The sequence below is a fragment of the Triticum urartu genome, chromosome 7A, assembly GCF_056163025.1.
Source record: "Triticum urartu cultivar PI428250 chromosome 7A, HENAU_Tu73, whole genome shotgun sequence".
In the NCBI taxonomy this organism is placed as follows: Eukaryota; Viridiplantae; Streptophyta; class Magnoliopsida; order Poales; family Poaceae; genus Triticum; species Triticum urartu.
The window spans coordinates 485468682-485486362 of record NC_141879.1 but is presented as its reverse complement, the minus strand read 5'-3'; the positions used below and the strand labels follow the sequence as shown (position 1 = coordinate 485486362).

The 17681-nt window shown below is 52.1% G+C and overlaps 2 protein-coding genes across 7 annotated transcripts; one reads left to right on the top strand and one right to left on the bottom strand.

The window, feature by feature from the left end:
- Positions 1 to 546: 546 nt before the first annotated feature.
- On the bottom strand, positions 547 to 1728 carry LOC147960076 (uncharacterized). The gene has a single exon (XM_087533119.1). It carries the CDS (start codon positions 1726 to 1728, stop codon positions 547 to 549), a length of 1182 nt encoding a protein of 393 aa, XP_087389245.1.
- Positions 1729 to 8755: 7027 nt separating this feature from the next.
- On the top strand, positions 8756 to 17596 carry LOC147960075 (uncharacterized). Of its 6 annotated transcripts, none has more exons than XM_087538058.1 (3): positions 8756 to 10059; positions 16750 to 16926; positions 17099 to 17402. In XM_087538058.1, exons 1-3 carry the CDS (start codon positions 8971 to 8973, stop codon positions 17126 to 17128), a joined length of 1296 nt encoding a protein of 431 aa, XP_087394184.1. In that variant the 5' UTR covers positions 8756 to 8970; the 3' UTR covers positions 17129 to 17402. The 6 variants fall into 6 exon arrangements, 5 of the variants coding, with proteins under 5 accessions (XP_087394184.1, XP_087394185.1, XP_087394182.1 ...); XM_087538059.1 differs by lacking the exon at positions 16750 to 16926 and adding an exon at positions 10159 to 10199 and having other exon boundaries at positions 8761 to 10059; positions 17094 to 17596; XM_087538056.1 differs by lacking the exon at positions 16750 to 16926 and adding an exon at positions 10176 to 10199 and having other exon boundaries at positions 8777 to 10059; positions 17094 to 17596.
- The last annotated feature ends 85 nt before the right edge of the window (positions 17597 to 17681 follow it).

The following is a 17681-nucleotide window of genomic DNA, read 5'->3' as shown; positions in this document are numbered from 1 at the left end:
TTCAAGTTGTGGAGCAGGCGAGCGGTTTGTTAAACTAACAGGAAGTTGTCATGCACAGTGCGGCCGGCGATGAATGCGCTCTGGTTGACGGATACGAGCATCCCCATCTTCGGAGCGAGCCTTAGAGAGAGAACTTTAGCAAAAAGCTTGGCCAGCAGGTGAATCAAGCTGATCGGCCTGTAGTCGGCGAGTGTGCACGCGTCGGGCTTCTTTGGGAGGAGAATGAGAAGGGCCTCATTGAGCTTATGAAAGCCGCGGCCGTTCAGGGCATAGAGTTTGTCAAACGCGGCTAGGATGTCAGCCTTGATGATCGGCCAGCATGCGCGTAAGAACTCGGCCGTGAACCCGTCCGGTCCAGGCGCCTTGCCGGTGGGGAGAAGCTTGACGGCAGCCCAAATTTCCTCCTCGGTGAACGGTTGCTCCAGTTCATCACGGTTGAAATGACGGGGGTCGATGCTCGCCAGGTCGATGGAGTGATCTCTGGCCGTAGAAGTGTCCAGGATGGAGCAGAAGTGATCGTAGGCCGCTTTGGCCATCTCCCCTTCGTCAGTCACGGTTTGCGATCCCACACGGAAGGAGGCCACATGGTTCTTCTGCGCGCGGTGGGCGGCATGTTTTGAAGATGGCCACGTTAGTGTCGCCGCCGCCGCGGAGCCAGCCAAGGCGCACGCGTTGGCGGAGTATGGAGCGCTCGAGGGAGGCCAGACCTAGATAGGCGCGTTTGAGCTCGTGGCAAAGCCAGATTTCAGGCGAGGACAGGGGGCGGGTGTCTTGCGCGACGTCCAGGCGGTAGATGATTTCACGCGCGATCTGGAGCTGTAGGGAGATGTTGCCCGTGGTGCGCGCCCCCCAGCTCTGGAGGCGGCGGGCCGTGATCTTCATCCGACCGTAGATGCGGCGAAACGGGTCTGGATCCGGCGGAAGGGAGTTCCAAGCGGCATCCACCGTAACGAGGAATCCATCAAGCTTTGGCCAGAAACTCTCGAAGTGGAATCTTCGTTTGCCGGAGCTACGCGGGGCACAATCCACGATGAAGGGACAGTGGTCAGACACGGCCGTGGCCAAACAACGCATCATGTGATGGGGGTTGGCGGTTGCCCAGGATGGGGTGCAGAGCACGCGGTTGTTCCTGACGAGAGTGGGGTTGCTTTGCTCGTTGGACCACGTGTACCTCCTGCCGTGGAGATAGATGTCACGCAGGGCGTGGTCCGCGATGAAGCGACGAAATCGGCTCATGGTGCGTGGGTTGAGGTTGCCGTTGTTCTTGTCCGCACAGGAAGTGATCATGTTGAAGTCGCCGCCCAGAAGCCAAGGGCCGGCGATCATGTCACGCAGATCGTGAAGCTCGGCCATGAAGGCCAGCTTCTCTGCGGTGCCTTGAGGCCCGTAGACCCCGGTGATCCACCATGGGGTAGAGTCGATGGCAGTGGAGACGGTGGCAGAAACGTGAAAGGCCCCAATGATGGGGTTGGCGAGGGAGATGCGATCGCTACGCCAGGCCAGAAGGATTCCACCAGAAGTGCCCGCAGCCGGAAGGAAGTAGAAGTCGGCGAAGGGGGAGCCAAGCGTCTCCACGACAGACAGCGACGAGACTGAATTCAGCTTTGTTTCAGACAAACACACGATACAGGGGTCGGCCGAGGAAACAACGGAGCGCACGGCCGTACGTTTGGCGTGGTTATTAAGCCCGCGCACATTCCAGAACACAATGGATAGACTACGATCCATAAGAACGTGGGGGGGGTGCACGGGGCAGGCACATCATGCCTCGATGAGGCGAGGCGCGGGAGGGGACACTCCGTCGAGGAGGCCGGAGGGGACGGTCCAACCGAAGAAATCCGCGAAGGCGTGGACGATGTCGCTGGCTAGGGGCCTGGCAAAGAGCCTACTGTAGCGCTCAAGCGCCTCACTGGAGATTGGCTCGTTCTCCCCGAGAAGACCGAGGCGGCGAAGAAGGACCCGTTTGGCCTTTGTCTCGGAGTCCAGGCCACGGTCCACCTTGGCGAGCCGGCCGCTGCGACGCGGCGTGAAGTTGGGGGGGAATTCACCACGCTTGCGGCGCACTGAGGGTGTTTCAAGCACAGGGCGGAGCGCGTTCTGATGGAGCTGATATATTCCAGTACATGTTCTGGGACGGGGCAGGAAGCGATCCCGTTGGAGGTGCAGGCGGGGAGCTGCGTGAGGACCTGCATGGGCTGCATGGCCTCGGGGGACGGCGCGCAATCAGTGTTCGCGGGTGGGCCCTGGGACAAAGGCGAGGTGGGATCGGTGGCCAGAGAGGCGATAGGATCAGGCGCGCCGGTCAAGGGCGCGGGCCCGGCCTCGCAAGCCCCAGCGGGTGCAGCAGCCAAATTGGCGACAGGATCAGGCGCGGGATCCGTGCTGACAGGAGTAGCAGGTGGGGCGATAGAAGGGGCAGGCGGCCCCAGGAGCAAGGAATCCTCGGGGATTGGCTGGCGCAGCACCAGAGCAGCATCAAAGGGCGGGCGGACAGGAGGGATCGGGTCGGGCCCGCAGATGACCAAACGAACAGGTGGGCCAGCAGGGGAATCACACCCGTGTGGAGACGCAGGGGCGGAAGGATCCGAGGCGGGCCGCGTGAATGGGAGAGCAGCGGTTGGCGTGGCACGGGTGGGGCTGACAGCTGGCGGCCCGCAGATGGCCAGGGTGGTCATGGGCGCCGTTTGAATAGGCTGTCGCGTAGCGACACCCCGGTCAGCGGTCAGGCCCGACAGCCTTTGACGAACGGAGGGCCCAGAGGTGACGCTGCCAGCGGCAGGATGGGGCCCGAGAATGCCCTGGTAGCCACGGAAGGGCGGCCCGGCGCGCCGGCGACGACGGTGAGGACCCGCGCCCCGCTCCGTGGGGCCGCTAGAGCGGCAATCACCGGCGGGCGGCGGGAAATCATGGCGACGGGGCCAGGCATCGGGGACGGGCGGTGAGGAACCGCGCCCGCCGCCGTCGGAGTCAGCAGGCGGTGGCGGGGGTGGCGGAGAGGGGAAGCGGAAATCCTCCGCGCGGCGCACGTGGATGGACACTGGGAAACGCAGCATCGGGACTGCGAAGCGGTCGACAAGGTCTGGGTTAGCGCCAGAAAGCTCGTCGGGCTCGGCGAGGAGGAGCTCGGACTCGTGCGGGATGGCGTCGTGGTTAGTAGTCCAAGCCGACAGCTGAAAGACGGACATGTCGCTGCCGTCGAGCGTCTTGGGGGCGAGCCAATCGACAAGACAGAAGGGCGAGAGGAGCTGCACGGCGGAGGAGATGTCCCACCTGTTCTCGGGGATGCCGGTGATCTCGATGTCGACAGCAATGCACAGGGAGACGGGTTCAGCCCCCTCGAGGCGGCTCCATGGGTACATGATCAGCCGGAATCGTGCGGCGCGCACGGGCGTGGCGGCGACGACCGCACGGGTGGCCGCGTCGCGGAATCGGAGGAGGAACTCATCAGGGCGCCGCCGGTGGACGGAAAAAGCCGACTCTGGGAGCTGAAAGCGCTCACGCACCACGCGCGCGACGTCGTCAGCGGAGACACCAGAGCAGTTCCCGGCCACAATGGCGACCAGAGCAAGGTCGAGGGCGCGCTCAGCGGCCTCCAGACGCGCAGTGCGCGGCATGAAGCAGACCGCGCCGGCGGGGCGCAAGGCAGGGTGACCAGACATGGGCACCGGCACGGCGCGCGGGCTGGATTGCACGGAGCCGCGCGGTAAGGAGGAAGGCGGATCCAGCAGCGATGGTGTGACCGCGGCGGAGTCAGCAGTTGTTGCCGCGGCGGAGGACGAGGACAAGCGCACCCCCGACTTGGAGGGTGCAGGCGGGTGTGGGCCTGTAGCACTCGAACCCGAGGGGCCAGGGGAACGGGGGGGGGGGGGGGCGCCGGGCACAGACGCTTGGCCGTCGGCGCGTCGCTCGAGGGGGAGGGGCGCGGGACGGTGCAGAGGCGGGCGATGTGACCGAAGTGCCTGCAACGACGGCATCGCACGTCCTTCCGGCACTCATTGCGGGGATGCCAGGCGCCAAGGCAGCGCGGGCACTTGTCGGGGAGAGGAGGCGACGGGGAGGAGCGGGGTCGGCGGGGAGGGGCGTCGCGGCGGCGACGGCGCAGGCCACGGGGACGCGGGCAGCGCCGACCAGAGGCGACCTCCCAACCCTCACCGGCGGCCGGGTCAGCCTCAGCCTCGTTCACGACCCGATGCACCTCGGAGCGAGGACCAGGGCACATGGAGGGCGGCGAGGGCCGAGGCGGAGGGGAGGAAGGGGATGGGAAGGCCGCAGGCGGGCACAGGGCGAGGCGGTAAGACCATGCGCCATGAGCAGACTCGGCGGAGGAGGGGCTCGATTCAAGCGAGCGGCGCTCGCGGGGGCGGCCCGCAGCGGCCGGGGACACGGGGGAAGAAGGGGAGGCCATGGGGGCGGTGGGCGCCGGTGCCGGAGCGGCAGCCGGCGCGGGCTGGTGGCCGACGGGGCCGGAGTGGCCACCGGCGGGTGGGCGTGGGGCGCAGGAGCGGTCCAGGAGTGCTTCCGCCGTACACGTACATGCAAACCTCGTTTTCAAAATATAGCTATCTGGTGGTGTAGATGTTGACATATTTTTGATAAAAAACAAGTTTGACTTGGAAGCTGGAACAAAAGTACAACTGATGGAGGGAGTAAACTTGGGCTGATACCGGCAACTTTTGGTGAACCAAGTTGACTTCATGCACGAAAACTGGTCATGGTTAGATTTTTTTCTAGCGTTTGTGAAAACAAAACAAAGCAATGATTGAAAATCAAGTTTGAAGTTAGTGGATGATTGAATCTTTCACCTGGAGTAAACCCTCTCCTCCTCCTCCTCTTGACCGCCACCACGTCCCCTCCTTCCCCACGAGCCCTCCCCCTCTCTCCTCCTCCTTCCTGTCGCCGGCGCCGGCGCCAGCCACGGGCCTGGCCCGGGCTACGTTGGCGGCGGCGGCCCCCGGCCCTTCCCCGTCTAGGGTTTCTCCGGTGCGGGATGGAGAGCTCTGGGCGGTGTCTTCAGGCAGCGGCGGTCCTGCGTGGCGGCACAAGCTGGCGGCGCCCGCCCGATCCAGATCTGGGCCCGTCGGGCCCTATCTGGGCCAGGACGGGCCGGCGATAGGTGTGGCATTGGCGTGGCCGTCAGGAGGCGGTGGCGAGCATCGATGATCGGCGGGGTGCTGGCGGCGTCAACGCCAGCCTGCTGCAGCATGGTCGGCGATGCTTAGCGGGCCCATTTCAGGCCTGGCCGGGTCAGGGGTGGCCTGGTATGCCTCGCTGCCATGTCCGGACGGCTACCGCGGACGGTGCCGGAGGTGCGGGCCTCCCGCACGACGGCGGTGGAGGTGGTTCCCTCCCGCTCGGCCTTGGTGCTGCTACTCCCGTCGCTTGGATCTTCCTTCCGGTCTTCTTGGCCTCATGGTGGCGCTCGCAACGAGACGGCGTTGGTGGTGGCGCAACCGTGATGGCGCATGGTTGGGTGGTGGTTTGGCTGATCGGCTCCGGTTGGCCGGTGGGGTTTGGCGTGCGGGAGAAATCCTTACCGGTTCGTCCGGCTCCGATGCGGTGACACCAGCGGGTGCCACTATCCTTTCTTGGAGGGTGTTGGGAGTAGCTATCCCTCACCTCCCTCCGCGTACTGGGGAAACCCTAGGACTTGTCCGGGTAGCAACGTCGTCGGCGTCGCATCCCTTCTTGGAGATGCTGCTTAGTACACGGTAGATTGGAGCCTCGGGCTGTGGTGGTTTGTTTCCGAAGGGCGCAACGGTCGCGGGTTTTCCATGCTTTGTTGAGCTGCCTTTTTTCTTTTTCTTTGGGCTTGATGTACTGCTCGCCCCAACAATGTGATATGTACAATGATGATTTGCTTTGGAATAAAAAACGGGGGGAAACCCTTTTTCGGCAATCTTTTACCTCGCTAGAAGACCAGCTTGTGAGAAGATGATATGGTTCAGTGTGGAAGTCGCTATGGAAGCTCAAAGTAATGCCTAAAATTCGAATTTCTTACGACCCTGCTTTGCTTCATTGAGCTGAGGCAGAGCTAGTTAAGCTGCTGCCCTTTGTGTGGGCACGAAGAGGAATAGCTACACCATGCTCTGCTCATGCGAGACTGTCGTGGGATGCGGCCTCGGAACACTTTGGTGTGGAACTGCCCCCAACCTGCACCCGACAATTTGGAGCAGACATGTGCTGGAGTTCAAGATTGCAGTTACTGTATTCTGGGCAATCTGGAGCCAGCTGAAGAGATCCATCGAGCTTGTTGATGAACTGGACTATGGAGATGAATGCTCCCCTCCAACCGACACGGAGTGGATTAAGAGTATCTACAGCCGGGCGTCTCAAACCCTCTACAAATGTCCGGGCAGGTCGTCCGGTCACTGTCCGGTCACATTTTTTCAACTTAGACGGATACCTTAAATGGGTCTTAAACGCCTGAACTGACCGACACCCCCATATTCAGCGCAAATATGAGGCGGATATGAGGTGGCCCCGGCACGCCCGGGCACGTCCGCCTGACAAGTCTGGCCCACCACCGACCCCATGGATGTCTCACAAAAGACCTCATCGGGCTCATTGCTCCGAAACCCAAGCTCACTCACTCTCCTCTCTCGCTCCGTCCTTTCCTCTTCCCGCACCGATTTCGATCGAATCCGGCGCAATGTCAAAGCTCCGGCAGCCGCTCCGACGACGAGCTGGATCCAGAGTATGAGCTTGCCCTCCGCATCGCCTTGGAGCGCTCCAAGGTGGAGACTCGGGGCAGCTCTGGATCTACAGCCTCGCCGCAGCTGCAACTTCCCCACTGGCGCTGGCCCCTCCGGGCCCAGGGGCAGCTCCGACAGGCGGCCTGCGCAATCCGCGCCTCCCCTACGCCATCCCCTGGCCCCGCCGGCTACTGCTCCCCCTCGTGGGCAGCGGTGGGTGCTTGTGCTCGCCCCGTCGACCTGGACGCGCACGCCGGAGTCGGAGGCGTGCGCCGCCCACCGCGAGAGGCAGCGGGCAAGGGAGAGGGACGCCGCGGAGAGCTCTGCCCGCTGCCACCGTGGGTTACCGGCGGAGCCCGACGAGGACGAGCGGCTCCTCACATGGGTCTACCGCCTGTCGCTTATGACGACGGAGACGGAAGCTGGCGGCTCCGCTGGAAGAACGCAAAGGCTCTCCGGCTTGCCATCGAGCAGTCCGAGAGGAAGGCGAAGGAGAAGGCGACGAAGACGGCTCGGCTGGCCAAGCTCAGGCGCCAGCAGGACCGGGCCGTCCAGCGCCTCAAGGGCCTCGTCATCGTCTCCTCCTCATCCGACGACCACGGCTCCTCGTCCGACAAATCAGACGATCCTCCACCAGCCGCCGACAGCTACATCTACGTCGACGACCAGAAGGGGAAAGGACCGGCCCGGAAGTGGTGAAGTTCAATTTCATTTCAACTTTTAGATGTAGTATAAAGTTGTCTGTCGTTTATGTGAAGTTTGGTGAACCTTTAAACAACCGTTCATGATCTTTTGGTGAACTATTGTGCTATCCTATGTCTGATTCTATGTCCGATCAGTTGGTCTACGTAGTTTGATCGACGTTGCATGATTTAGTATGGATATAGGGGTTCGGATATGAGGTACACGGATGCGGACGACGCGATTTGAGGGGTCCTCGGTCAGTGCCTGCGGACACGCCCAGACGCGTCCACGTGCGTTTAAGGGGCCGGATTTGCCAAGTTCGATTATAGATGCATGCTCCAAACTGGATTGTGAATGGTGGTGGAGCCTAGGGATAAGTGTGAGCATGGCAAAGTTTAAACTATAAATGTCTAGATTATGCCCAACAAACCACTAGATAAATTCATGAGATCATCTTTTATCAGATCAAAAAAGTGCTGGTAGAAAAAAGAAAGGGATCCATCTAGGGCAGGAGCCCCGTCAGAAAAAGAATCAAAAACAGCCCTTCATAACCTTTTCTACAGTGAAGGATGATTGCAAGAGGGTGTTTTCTTCTACTAGAACTTTTTCAGTCTCGCTAAAAGTTCAGGATTAAGTTTAAAACCAGATTTATGCTTTTCTATAAAAAAGATTTTTTTACTCCCTTCGTTTCTAAATATACATCTTTCTTGTCCATATTGGAATCTCTAGAAAGACTTATACTCCCTCCGTTCCTAAATATAAGTCTGGAGAGCAAAATCTGGCACTCCTAATTTCATGGCATAAAACTGTGGTTAATTTTAAAGGATATAAACTTTGCATACTAGGAACCAAAGACTCTAGCAATACAACCAAATTTCTCCTTTATTTTCCAAATAAAAATGCAAAATATTAATTTCAAACTTTGCTGGTCAACAATACATTCTTCTACAGTATGTGAAACATCGGATTTTTTTGTGCAACACAAATACTTAAAATTATACAAGTCTTAAAAACTTATTTTATATATTTATGTTACATTCAAATACCAAAATGTTTTCTACTCCCTCCATACAAAAATATAAAACGTTGAACTGCAAAAACGTCTTATATTTTGATACAGGGGTAGTAGATATTTTAGTGACCTGCAAAGTTTCAAGGTTATATACTATTGGGGCAAAGCTGGATGGCACAAGTAGAGACAACTAGCACCTACACCAGGGTTTAGAAAGTTCACTCTAAAAATGTTTTCATTGGTTCACAAGAGAACAACCTAGCAGATAAACAAGCGAGCAATGTTATAAATAAGCATATTCGATATTCAAATCCGAAATGAACACATGGGTGCTAGCATTCCTATCCTGCCTTCACAATTTTCGTAAAACTTGGAGTAATCCAAAATGGAGGCGGCCAATTAAGCCATGGTTGTGGAGATACTAGATCGTTCACACGGTCTTCTTCAAAATCGTACACTCCAATATCTCGGCAGCCATCTTTTTCACGAAGCCAGTACTCATCGTCGTCATCGAAGTAAATGTGGTTTGGCATCAGCTGCGGATAGTCTTTCACGGGCAGGCAGGACGAGTAATTGGTCCCTATGAAAACTGCATTGTCCCCCAAGCTATCTCCGGCGGCCCAGGCCCAACAGAGCAGCTCCCCCCCGTTCCTCTTCGCCGCTCATTTCCGGCCGCCGCATGTCTCTGTGCGGCCCCTTGCGCTGACTCAACCTCCCCCTGCTCTACATCGTGACGGAGTGGCGCGATGGAGCTGCGGTCGGGCCACCGCCTCAATCCTCCGTCGTTGTCCGTGCCGCGCCGGCGCCGTCCCTTCCGCTCAGAAGGCGGCGGAACGGACCGGATCAGCGCTCTTCCCGACGACCTGCTCCTCCAGGTACTCGTTCGTCTCCGCTGCGCTCGCACCGCCGCCCTCACCAGCGCCCTTGCCCGTCGATGGCGCGGCCTCTGGAGGTACCTTGCCGAGCTCTCCTTCCGCGAGATCGCGCCGGACGCCGTGGAAGCCGCCCTTGTCCAGGTCGCCAGCCCCACCATCTCCCTCCTTGAGATTGACATACCCGAGGAGCACAGGGACCAGATTGACCCTGCCCGCGTCTCCGCGCTGCTCCGTACGGCCGCGCGGCTGGCGCCCACGGGCCACGGCTCTGGTCCTTGCTGTTTGGGGGAACTTTAAAGATCGTAGGATTCCTATCGAGGTTCCTGTATTCCACCGAGCCACCTCGATCAAGCTGGAAGTGCAAAACCTGTATCTAACACCGCCGGCCCATGGACATGAGTTCCCTGTGCTGGAGAGGCTGTCCGTCGCTGGCTTCTGCTTCGACATGGATGAGCTTATCCAGCGCTGCCCTCGCCTGCGCGTACTAGAGGTCGGCAACGGCTGGGGTCTCGGTAAGATCAGAGTCCACTCACCGACGATCGAGGAGCTTGTCGTGGACTACCCCTATGATGTGTGTGGCATCGACATCATGGCACCTGTGCTTAGGAAGTTCGAGGTGTGGACCTGGATGAGCTTGGATTTCAGCGTGTCGTTCAACGCGCCGATGGTGGAGAATCCATGGTGGGACATCTATTGCAACCTTGAAAATGTCGGGTTTGATGTCTGGCGCTTGCGCAGACTAAGCCCAGGGAAGGAGGAGAGCGGCAATACCCTACGGTTATCCATAGATGCTCCGGTGCGTCCACTGTCCTGCTTTATTTTCCTTTGCTCCAAAATTACATTTTCATGTTAGAATGTTCCATTGGTGCATGACTACATGACAAAACTGTGTTAGCTGATGAAACCATGCAGGCTTCAAATCGAAAGAGGAAGCAGGTATTGGACAAAACTTAATCCATGTATATTGCCCAACTAAACTAAATTACTGCTTTGGGGCGAAAGGTCAACAACACTGCCATGTCGTTGATATTGTGGCTGCCAATATGAAAAGTTATTTATAACTTGATGCTCACCAACTCTCTAGTCATGCCCTGAATTCTCATGCTATTAGTTTATGTAATGCATACATCGCCCTTGTATAAGAGGTCTTACCTGCCTACATGCTCCCATTAACACTTACTTGTTGGGCTAAGTCCCTTCACATGGAGGTGTGTTGGCAGCACAACATCAGCCCACACAAGTCCAACACATATGAACCGTTGATCTGTTCTGCGTCCAACGGTTGTGAGTATTTCTTGGTGAAGGGAGCAAGGAGAAAACCCTAGCCACTCCACCCCTGCTGGTGGTGGCTGCCATTTGTGAGACTGAGAGTGAGAGCACACAAGAGAAAACACAACCTGAGAGAGAGGAAGAAGAAGAAGCAGAGGTTCTGTTCAGATTTGCTGCATCTGAGTAGACAGTATTCAAGCTGGTGGTTGGAGGCTCAAATGTGCTTGGATCGACCCCAAACTTGGTGAGCCCGTTCCTTACTTTGCGTACTTCGATTTGGTTAGCTGGTTTGAGGATTGGGTCAGTGGAGCATCAGATTGGAGAGTAGTTTTGTCAGCTTTGACTGCTACAGTTTCAAAACAGAGTAGTTTTGGGAGAAGAACAGTTTGGGTAGGCAAATGATGTCCGATTGAGCTGAAATTTGGAGGGGATGTCAAGAACTGATGTGTCTACTTGTCTGCCAAATTTGGTGCTGTTTGGTTTAGCGGTTTAAGAACAGTTTGCAAAACACTGAAGGGTACATAAGCTGTGTAAACTCTGGTTTGCTGAAATCTTGCTTCTTGTGGTTGTTGTTGTTGTTGTTGCCGGTTGGCAACGTGGAGAGTGTGTTGTAAACCTCTCTAGAGGTTCTAGAGAAGACTTTGTACTCATCATTCTCATAGTGAAGTTGCGTGGACCGGTCGGTCCACAGCTGTGGTTTTTTACTCCTCAAGTTGAGGAGGTTTTTCCACGTTAGATCCTGTGTCACATGTGCATATTGTTTGTATTATTTCGCTGCTTACTTGTTGGTTGAAGCTGTCCTCAAATTTCATCACAAGTGGAGGGGGCTGTGTAGTGTGCATATTTGCCGTGTCGGTGAATTTGTGCAGCGCATTGTTGCTGTCCAGCCCCAACAAAGTGGTATCAGAGCCTTGGTTTGCTTGTGCAAATTGCTGAGTTTCTTGTGGTGAAAGATGGAAGTGAATACCAGCAAGATGATTCTTTGAATGGTACAAATTATCAAGTATGGAAGGGCAAGATGGAGGACTTGTTGTATGTGAAAGAATACTGGAAGACAATATTCTCCACTGAGATGCCGGAGGCATTGAGGAAGGTCAGTGGAAGGTACTTCATCGCCAAGCTTGTGGGTTCATTCGGCAATGGGTCGATGACAATGTTTTGAATCATATTATTGGTGAGACACATGCACGCACCTTATGGCAGAAATTGGAAGAGCTGTTTGCCCGAAAAGAAGGTACAAACAAGATGTTCTTGATCAAACAATTGATGTGCTTGAGGTACAAAGAGGACATTCTAATTGCAGATCATGTGAATACATTTCAAGGCATTATAAATCAGTTTTCTTCAATGGAAATAACATTTGAAGATGAAGTGAGAGCTTTGCTGCTACTAGGCTCATTACCGGACAGCTGGGAGACCTTTAAGGTCACGGTTTGCAGTTCAGCACCTAATGGAGTTGTCACTTGGAATCTTGTGAAAACCAAGGTACTAAATGAAGAGTCCAGAAAGGTGGCTGAAGCTAGTTCTCCTCACATTCAGAGGTGTTGGTCACTCAGTCCAGGGGGAGAAGTAAGAGCAGAGGTCCAGGTAAAGGGGCAGAAAGAGGTAGGAGCAAATCAAAAGGTAAGTATGCTGATTATGAGTGCCATCACTGCCATCAGAAGGGCCACATTAAGTGGCAATGTGAAAAATGGAAGAAAGACAAAAAGAAAAAGAAGAAGCAAGATCAGAAGCAAGTTGACAGTGATAGTGACATAGAGGGCAACCGAGTTACTGTAGTAGAAGAGGACATCATGCTTGTTATGCATGAAGAAAATGAGGGCAGATTTGGTTCTACTGTTGAGGAGAAGATCACTGTTGTTTCTGATGAAACCATCAACCTTGTGGATGGTGACGAGATGATTTGGATATCGGACAGCGATGCTACCATTCATGCTACATCTCGTAGAGAGCTCTTCACTAACTATATAACAGGTGATTTTGGTGTTGTGAAGATGGGGAACAATAATAGATCAGCTATCATTGGAAAAGGAGATGTGTATTTGGAGACCGCAAATGGTACAAGGTTAGTCATCAAATCTGTGAGGCATGTTGAGGCACTTCGTCTCAATATTATTTCAGTTGGTTTGCTTGATGGAGATGATTACTTGAGCAGTTTTGGAAAAGGGCAGTACAAGCTCACTAAAGGCAACATGATTGTTGCAAGAGGTAAAATGGTCTCAGTGTTGTATGATGTTCATGCTAAGCTCTTTAGTGCTTCTGTCAACGCACTAGAGAAGGATGATTATTGTGCTCTATGGCACAAGAGACTTGGGCACATGAGTGAGAAGGGGATGACAGTGCTAGTGAAGAAAAAATTGTTGAAGGGTGTGAAAAGAGTTCACATCAAGAAATGTTCAGATTGTCTAGCAGGGAAGCAACACCGAGTTGCCTTCAAGACTCTACCTCCTCACAAGAAGCCCGAGAAGCTGGACTTGATACATTCCGATGTTTGCAAAATGCCGGTAAGATCTCTTGGTGGTGCTAAGTACTTTGTGACTTTTATTGATGACTTTTCCAGGAAAGTTTGGGCCTTCACTTTGAGGACCAAAGATCAAGTACTAGGTGTATTTAAGTAATTCCAAGCCTCGGTTGAGAGAGAAACTGAGAAGAAGATCAAGTGCATTCGCACTGATAATGGAGGAGAGTATATTGGGCCATTTGATGCATATTGCAAGCAGCAAGGTATTAGACATCAATTTACTCCCTCGAAGACACCACAGCTGAACGGTCTTTGCTGAGAGGATGAACAGGACAATTGTGGAGAGAGTTGGATGCTTATTGTCAAGTGCAAAGCTACGTAAACACTTTTGGGGTGAGGCTTTGATGACTGCAGTTTATCTTATTAATCACTCACCAAGTTATCCTTTGCAGGGAGATGTTCCTAATAGGGTCTGGTGTGACAAGGACGTATCATATGACCACCTGAAGGTTTTTGGGTGCAAGGCCTTTGTTCGTATTCCTCAAGATGAAAGGTCAATGCTTGATTCGAAGACACGGCAGTGTATCTTTCTTGGCTATGGTGGTGATGAGTTTGGCTACAAGCTGTTTGACCCTATAGCAAGGAAAGTTGTAAGAAGCCGTGATGTTGTGTTTGTTCAAGACCAAACAATTGAGGATATTGTGAAGACAAAGGGGCAGGTTCCTCCTCAGCAGCAGCAAGACATGGTTGATTCTGACCCAGTTCCTGCAGCTCCAGCTCCCGTGCAAGTTGAAGCAGATGCAGAAGATGTACAAGATGATGTACATGGTGGTGCAGGTGAAGAAGATGCTCCCCAGCAGCAGCAACAAGAGTATGATGCTGAAGTTGATGATCCGGATCAGCAGGAAGCACCGGCACCAGAAAGTCCACCAGCTGCTCCACTCAGAAGATCCAACAGGGGTCGAATTCCTTCCAGCAGGTATCCCTCAGATCAATACGTGGTGTTATTATCTGATGGTTCAGAACCTGAATGCTTTGCAGATGCAATGGAAGATGAGCACAAGAAGGAGTGGAAAAATGCTATGCACGAAGAGATGAATTCCTTGCATAAGAATCATACTTATGAGTTGGTGAAGTTGCTCAAAGGCAAAAAAATTTTGAAGAACAAATGGGTCTACAGAATCAAGCAAGAAGAGCACACATCACATTCAAGGTACAAGGACATGCTAGTTGTAAAAGGATTCAACCAGAGAAAAGGCATTGACTATGATGAGATATTTTCTTCGGTTGTGAAGATAACATCCATAAGAGTAATCCTTGGCATGGCAACAAGTCTCAACTTGGAGGTTGAGCAAAAGGATGTGAAGACTGCATTTCTTCATGGTAAGTTGGAGGAAGAAATATACATGGAGCAACCTGAGGGGTTTCTTGTGAAAGGTAAAGAAGACTATCTGTGCAAGCTGAAGAAAAGTCTCTATGGCCTGAAACAAGCACCAAGACAATGGTACATGAAGTTTGAAGCTGTCATGGGGGAGCAAAGCTACAAGAAGTGTAGCTCAGACCATTGTGTGTTTATTCAGAGGTTCTCAGGTGATGATTTCATCATATTATTGTTCTATGTTGATGATATCCTGATTGTTGGCAAGAATGCCTCTAGGATTGCTAAGTTGAAGAAGGAGTTGAGCAAATGTTTTTCTATGAAAGACTTAGGTCCAGCAAAGAACATTCTCGAGATGAGAATTGAGCGAGACAGAAATTGCAACAAGTTGTACTTGTCTCAAGAGAAGTATATTGAAAAGGTACTTCGGAAGTTTAGGATGAAAAATGCTAAAGTTGTGAGTTGTCCACTAGCAGTCCATTTCAAGTTGAGCAAAAAGCAATGTCCTATCACTGATGAGAAGAAAAAGAAAATGCATAATGTTCCTTATGCTTCGGCGGTAGGGAGTTTGATGTATGCTATGGTATGTACAAGGCCTGACATTGCTCATGCAATTAGTACTGTGAGCAGATTTATGTCCAATTCAGGAAGACCTCATTGGGAAGCCGTGAAGTGGATTTTGAGATATCTCCGGGGCAACACAAATCTGAAACTTTGTTTTGGTGGTGGTGAAGCCAAGCTGATTGCTTTTTTAGATTCTGACATGGTTGAAGATGTTGACAGAAGGAAGTCTACTTCAAGTTACTTGGTTACCTATGCAGGGGGAGCGGTGTCATGGCAAAGTAGGCTGCAAAAGTGTGTGGCACTGAATACAAATGAAACTGAATTCATTGCTGTAACAGAGGCGAGTAAAAAACTATTGTGGCTGAAATGGTTCGCTTGTGAGCTTGGTTTTAAGTAAGACAACTATGTGTTGTTTTGTGACAACCAAAGTGCTATCCACTTGAGTAAGAATGCAAGTTTTCATTCAAGGTCTAAGCATATATAAGTCCGTTATCATTGGATTCGAGATGTGTTGTATTCCAAGCAGATGCAACTTGAGAAGGTTCACACTGATGACAATGGGGCTGATATGCTGACTAAAGTGGTGACAAGGAAGAAGCTTGAAGTATGCTGCCAGCTCGCTGGCATGGCTGCCGGAAAGCGGTGAGACTCTCCATGATGTCGGGAGGGGAAGTTTGTTGGTCTAAGTCCCTTCACATGGAGGCGTGTTGGCAGCCCAACATCAGCCCACACAAGTCCAACACATATGAACCGTTGATCTGTTCTGCATCCAACGGTTGTGAGTATTTCCTGGTGAAAGGAGCAAGGAGAAAACCCTAGCCACTCCACCCCTGCTGGTGGCGGCTGCCATTCGTGAGAGTAAGAGTGAGAGCACATAAGAGAAAACACAACCTGAGAGAGAGGAAGAAGAAGAAGCAGAGGTTCTGTTCAGATTTGTTGCATCTGACTAGACAGTGTTCAAACTGATGGTTGAAGGCTCAAATGTGCTTGGATCGACCCCAAACTTGGTGAGCCCGTTCTTTACTTTGCGTACTTCGATCTGGTTAGCTGGTTTGAGAATTGGATCAGTGGAGCATTAGATTTGAGAGTGATTTTGTCAGCTTTGACTGCTGCAGTTTTAAAACAAAGTAGTTTTGGGAGACAAACAGTTTGGATAGGCAAATGATATTCGATTGAGCTGAAATTTGGAGGGGATGTCAAGAACTGATGTGTCTATTTGTCTGCCAAATTTGATGCTGTTTGGTTCAGCGGTTTAAGAGCAGTTTGCAAAACACTAAAGGGTACAGAAGCTGTGTAAACTCTGCTTTGCTGAAATCTTGCTTCTTGTGGTTGTTGTTGCTATTGTTGGTTGGCAACGTGGAGAGTGTATTATAAATCTCTCTAGAGATTCTAAAGAAGACTTTGTACTCATCATTCTCATAGTGAAGTTGCATGGACCGGTCAGTCCACAGCCGTGGTTTTTTAGTCCTCAAGTTGAGGAAGTTTTTCCACGTTAAATCCCGTGTCACATGTGCATGTTGTTTGTGTTATTTTGCTGTTTACTTATTGGTTGAAGCTGTTCTCAAAATTCATCACAAGTGAAGGGGGCTGTGTAGTGTGCATATTTGCCGTGTCGGTGAATTTGTGCAGCGCATTGTTTCTGTTCAGCCTCAACATTACTTTTGTGGTATGTTGCCAAATTGTTGTTCTTGTATTTTTTTCCTATTTCCTTCACAACACACTTATACATTTGCAGACTTATGCACCAGACGCAATTGTTGTCCTTGTACTATGATTTTTTTTATTTCCTTCACTCCATGCGTATACATTCGCAGTTTTATGCACTAGATGCGGCCAGGAACTTCAGTCAAGAGATAGCATCACTTCCCAAATTTTTTGTTCTGCATCTAAGTCTGATAACACGGGGGCATATTTTTGGGCCACTGGTGTTGAATCTACTTGGGATCTGCACTGTAATACAAAAGCTTGAGGTGGTCATAGACAAAGTCACGGTAATTATTCACTTGGGCTACCTGATAAAGGCATTTTAAAGAAACTGCTTGGCTAACTATTGGATTAATTAATCTCGCAAAAAAAGAGTACTAGATTAATTAGATAAACGCACAAGTTAATTGCATTTTGGTTGTAAAGAATTAACGGTAATTCACTTCTCTTTCAGTGCAGACAAGTATGCCCATCAAATTGTCCTTGTGAGCAACCACAAAACTGGAGAAGTCAAATTATCTCCTTGGCAGCTCTTGAAGAAGTAGAAATAGAATGTTTCGAAGGAACTGGCAATGAAATTGATTTCTTGAAACTTCTGTTCAGATCCACGCCTCTGATGAAAACAATGACCATGACATTGTCCCCTGAGGTTTTACCAACCAGCAGAGGATGCAAGAAAACCTACAGGATTTTTAGGGAAAACCCATCTGTGAAATGCCGTGTTTATCGCAGCGGTGGGGAGGAGGTTCTGTACCCTTGATGGTCAAATGCTTCTGGCTATAATCAGAGATGGTATCCTCAAGCTATGTTGTCTAAGCTTGAACGCCTGCTGTGTGTTACTTAACTTAGCATTCATATTTTGCTGAAGGTTTCAGAACAGTTCAATTAACAGATTTTCTGTTCTGGACGCTGATCGAAATGTGTTGATGTGAATTAACATGCTTGGTTTTGAATTTCCCAGCTTTTTAGCTCTATGATTAACCTGCATATTCCTTAGGCTGAATTGGATATCAACGCTCCAATGGATTAGTAGATGTTTCAC

Coding starts and splice junctions, on each gene's coding strand:
- LOC147960076 (XM_087533119.1), bottom strand. CDS start 1,728: ATGGATCGTAGTCTATCCATTGTGTTCTGGAATGTGCGCGGGCTTAAT.
- LOC147960075 (XM_087538055.1), top strand. CDS start 8,971: ATGAAAACTGCATTGTCCCCCAAGCTATCTCCGGCGGCCCAGGCCCAA. Junction 10,060..16,749: donor GGTTATCCATAGATGCTCCG/GTGCGTCCACTG, acceptor ATACATTCGCAG/TTTTATGCACTAGATGCGGC. Junction 16,927..17,093: donor TGGTCATAGACAAAGTCACG/GTAATTATTCAC, acceptor CTTCTCTTTCAG/TGCAGACAAGTATGCCCATC.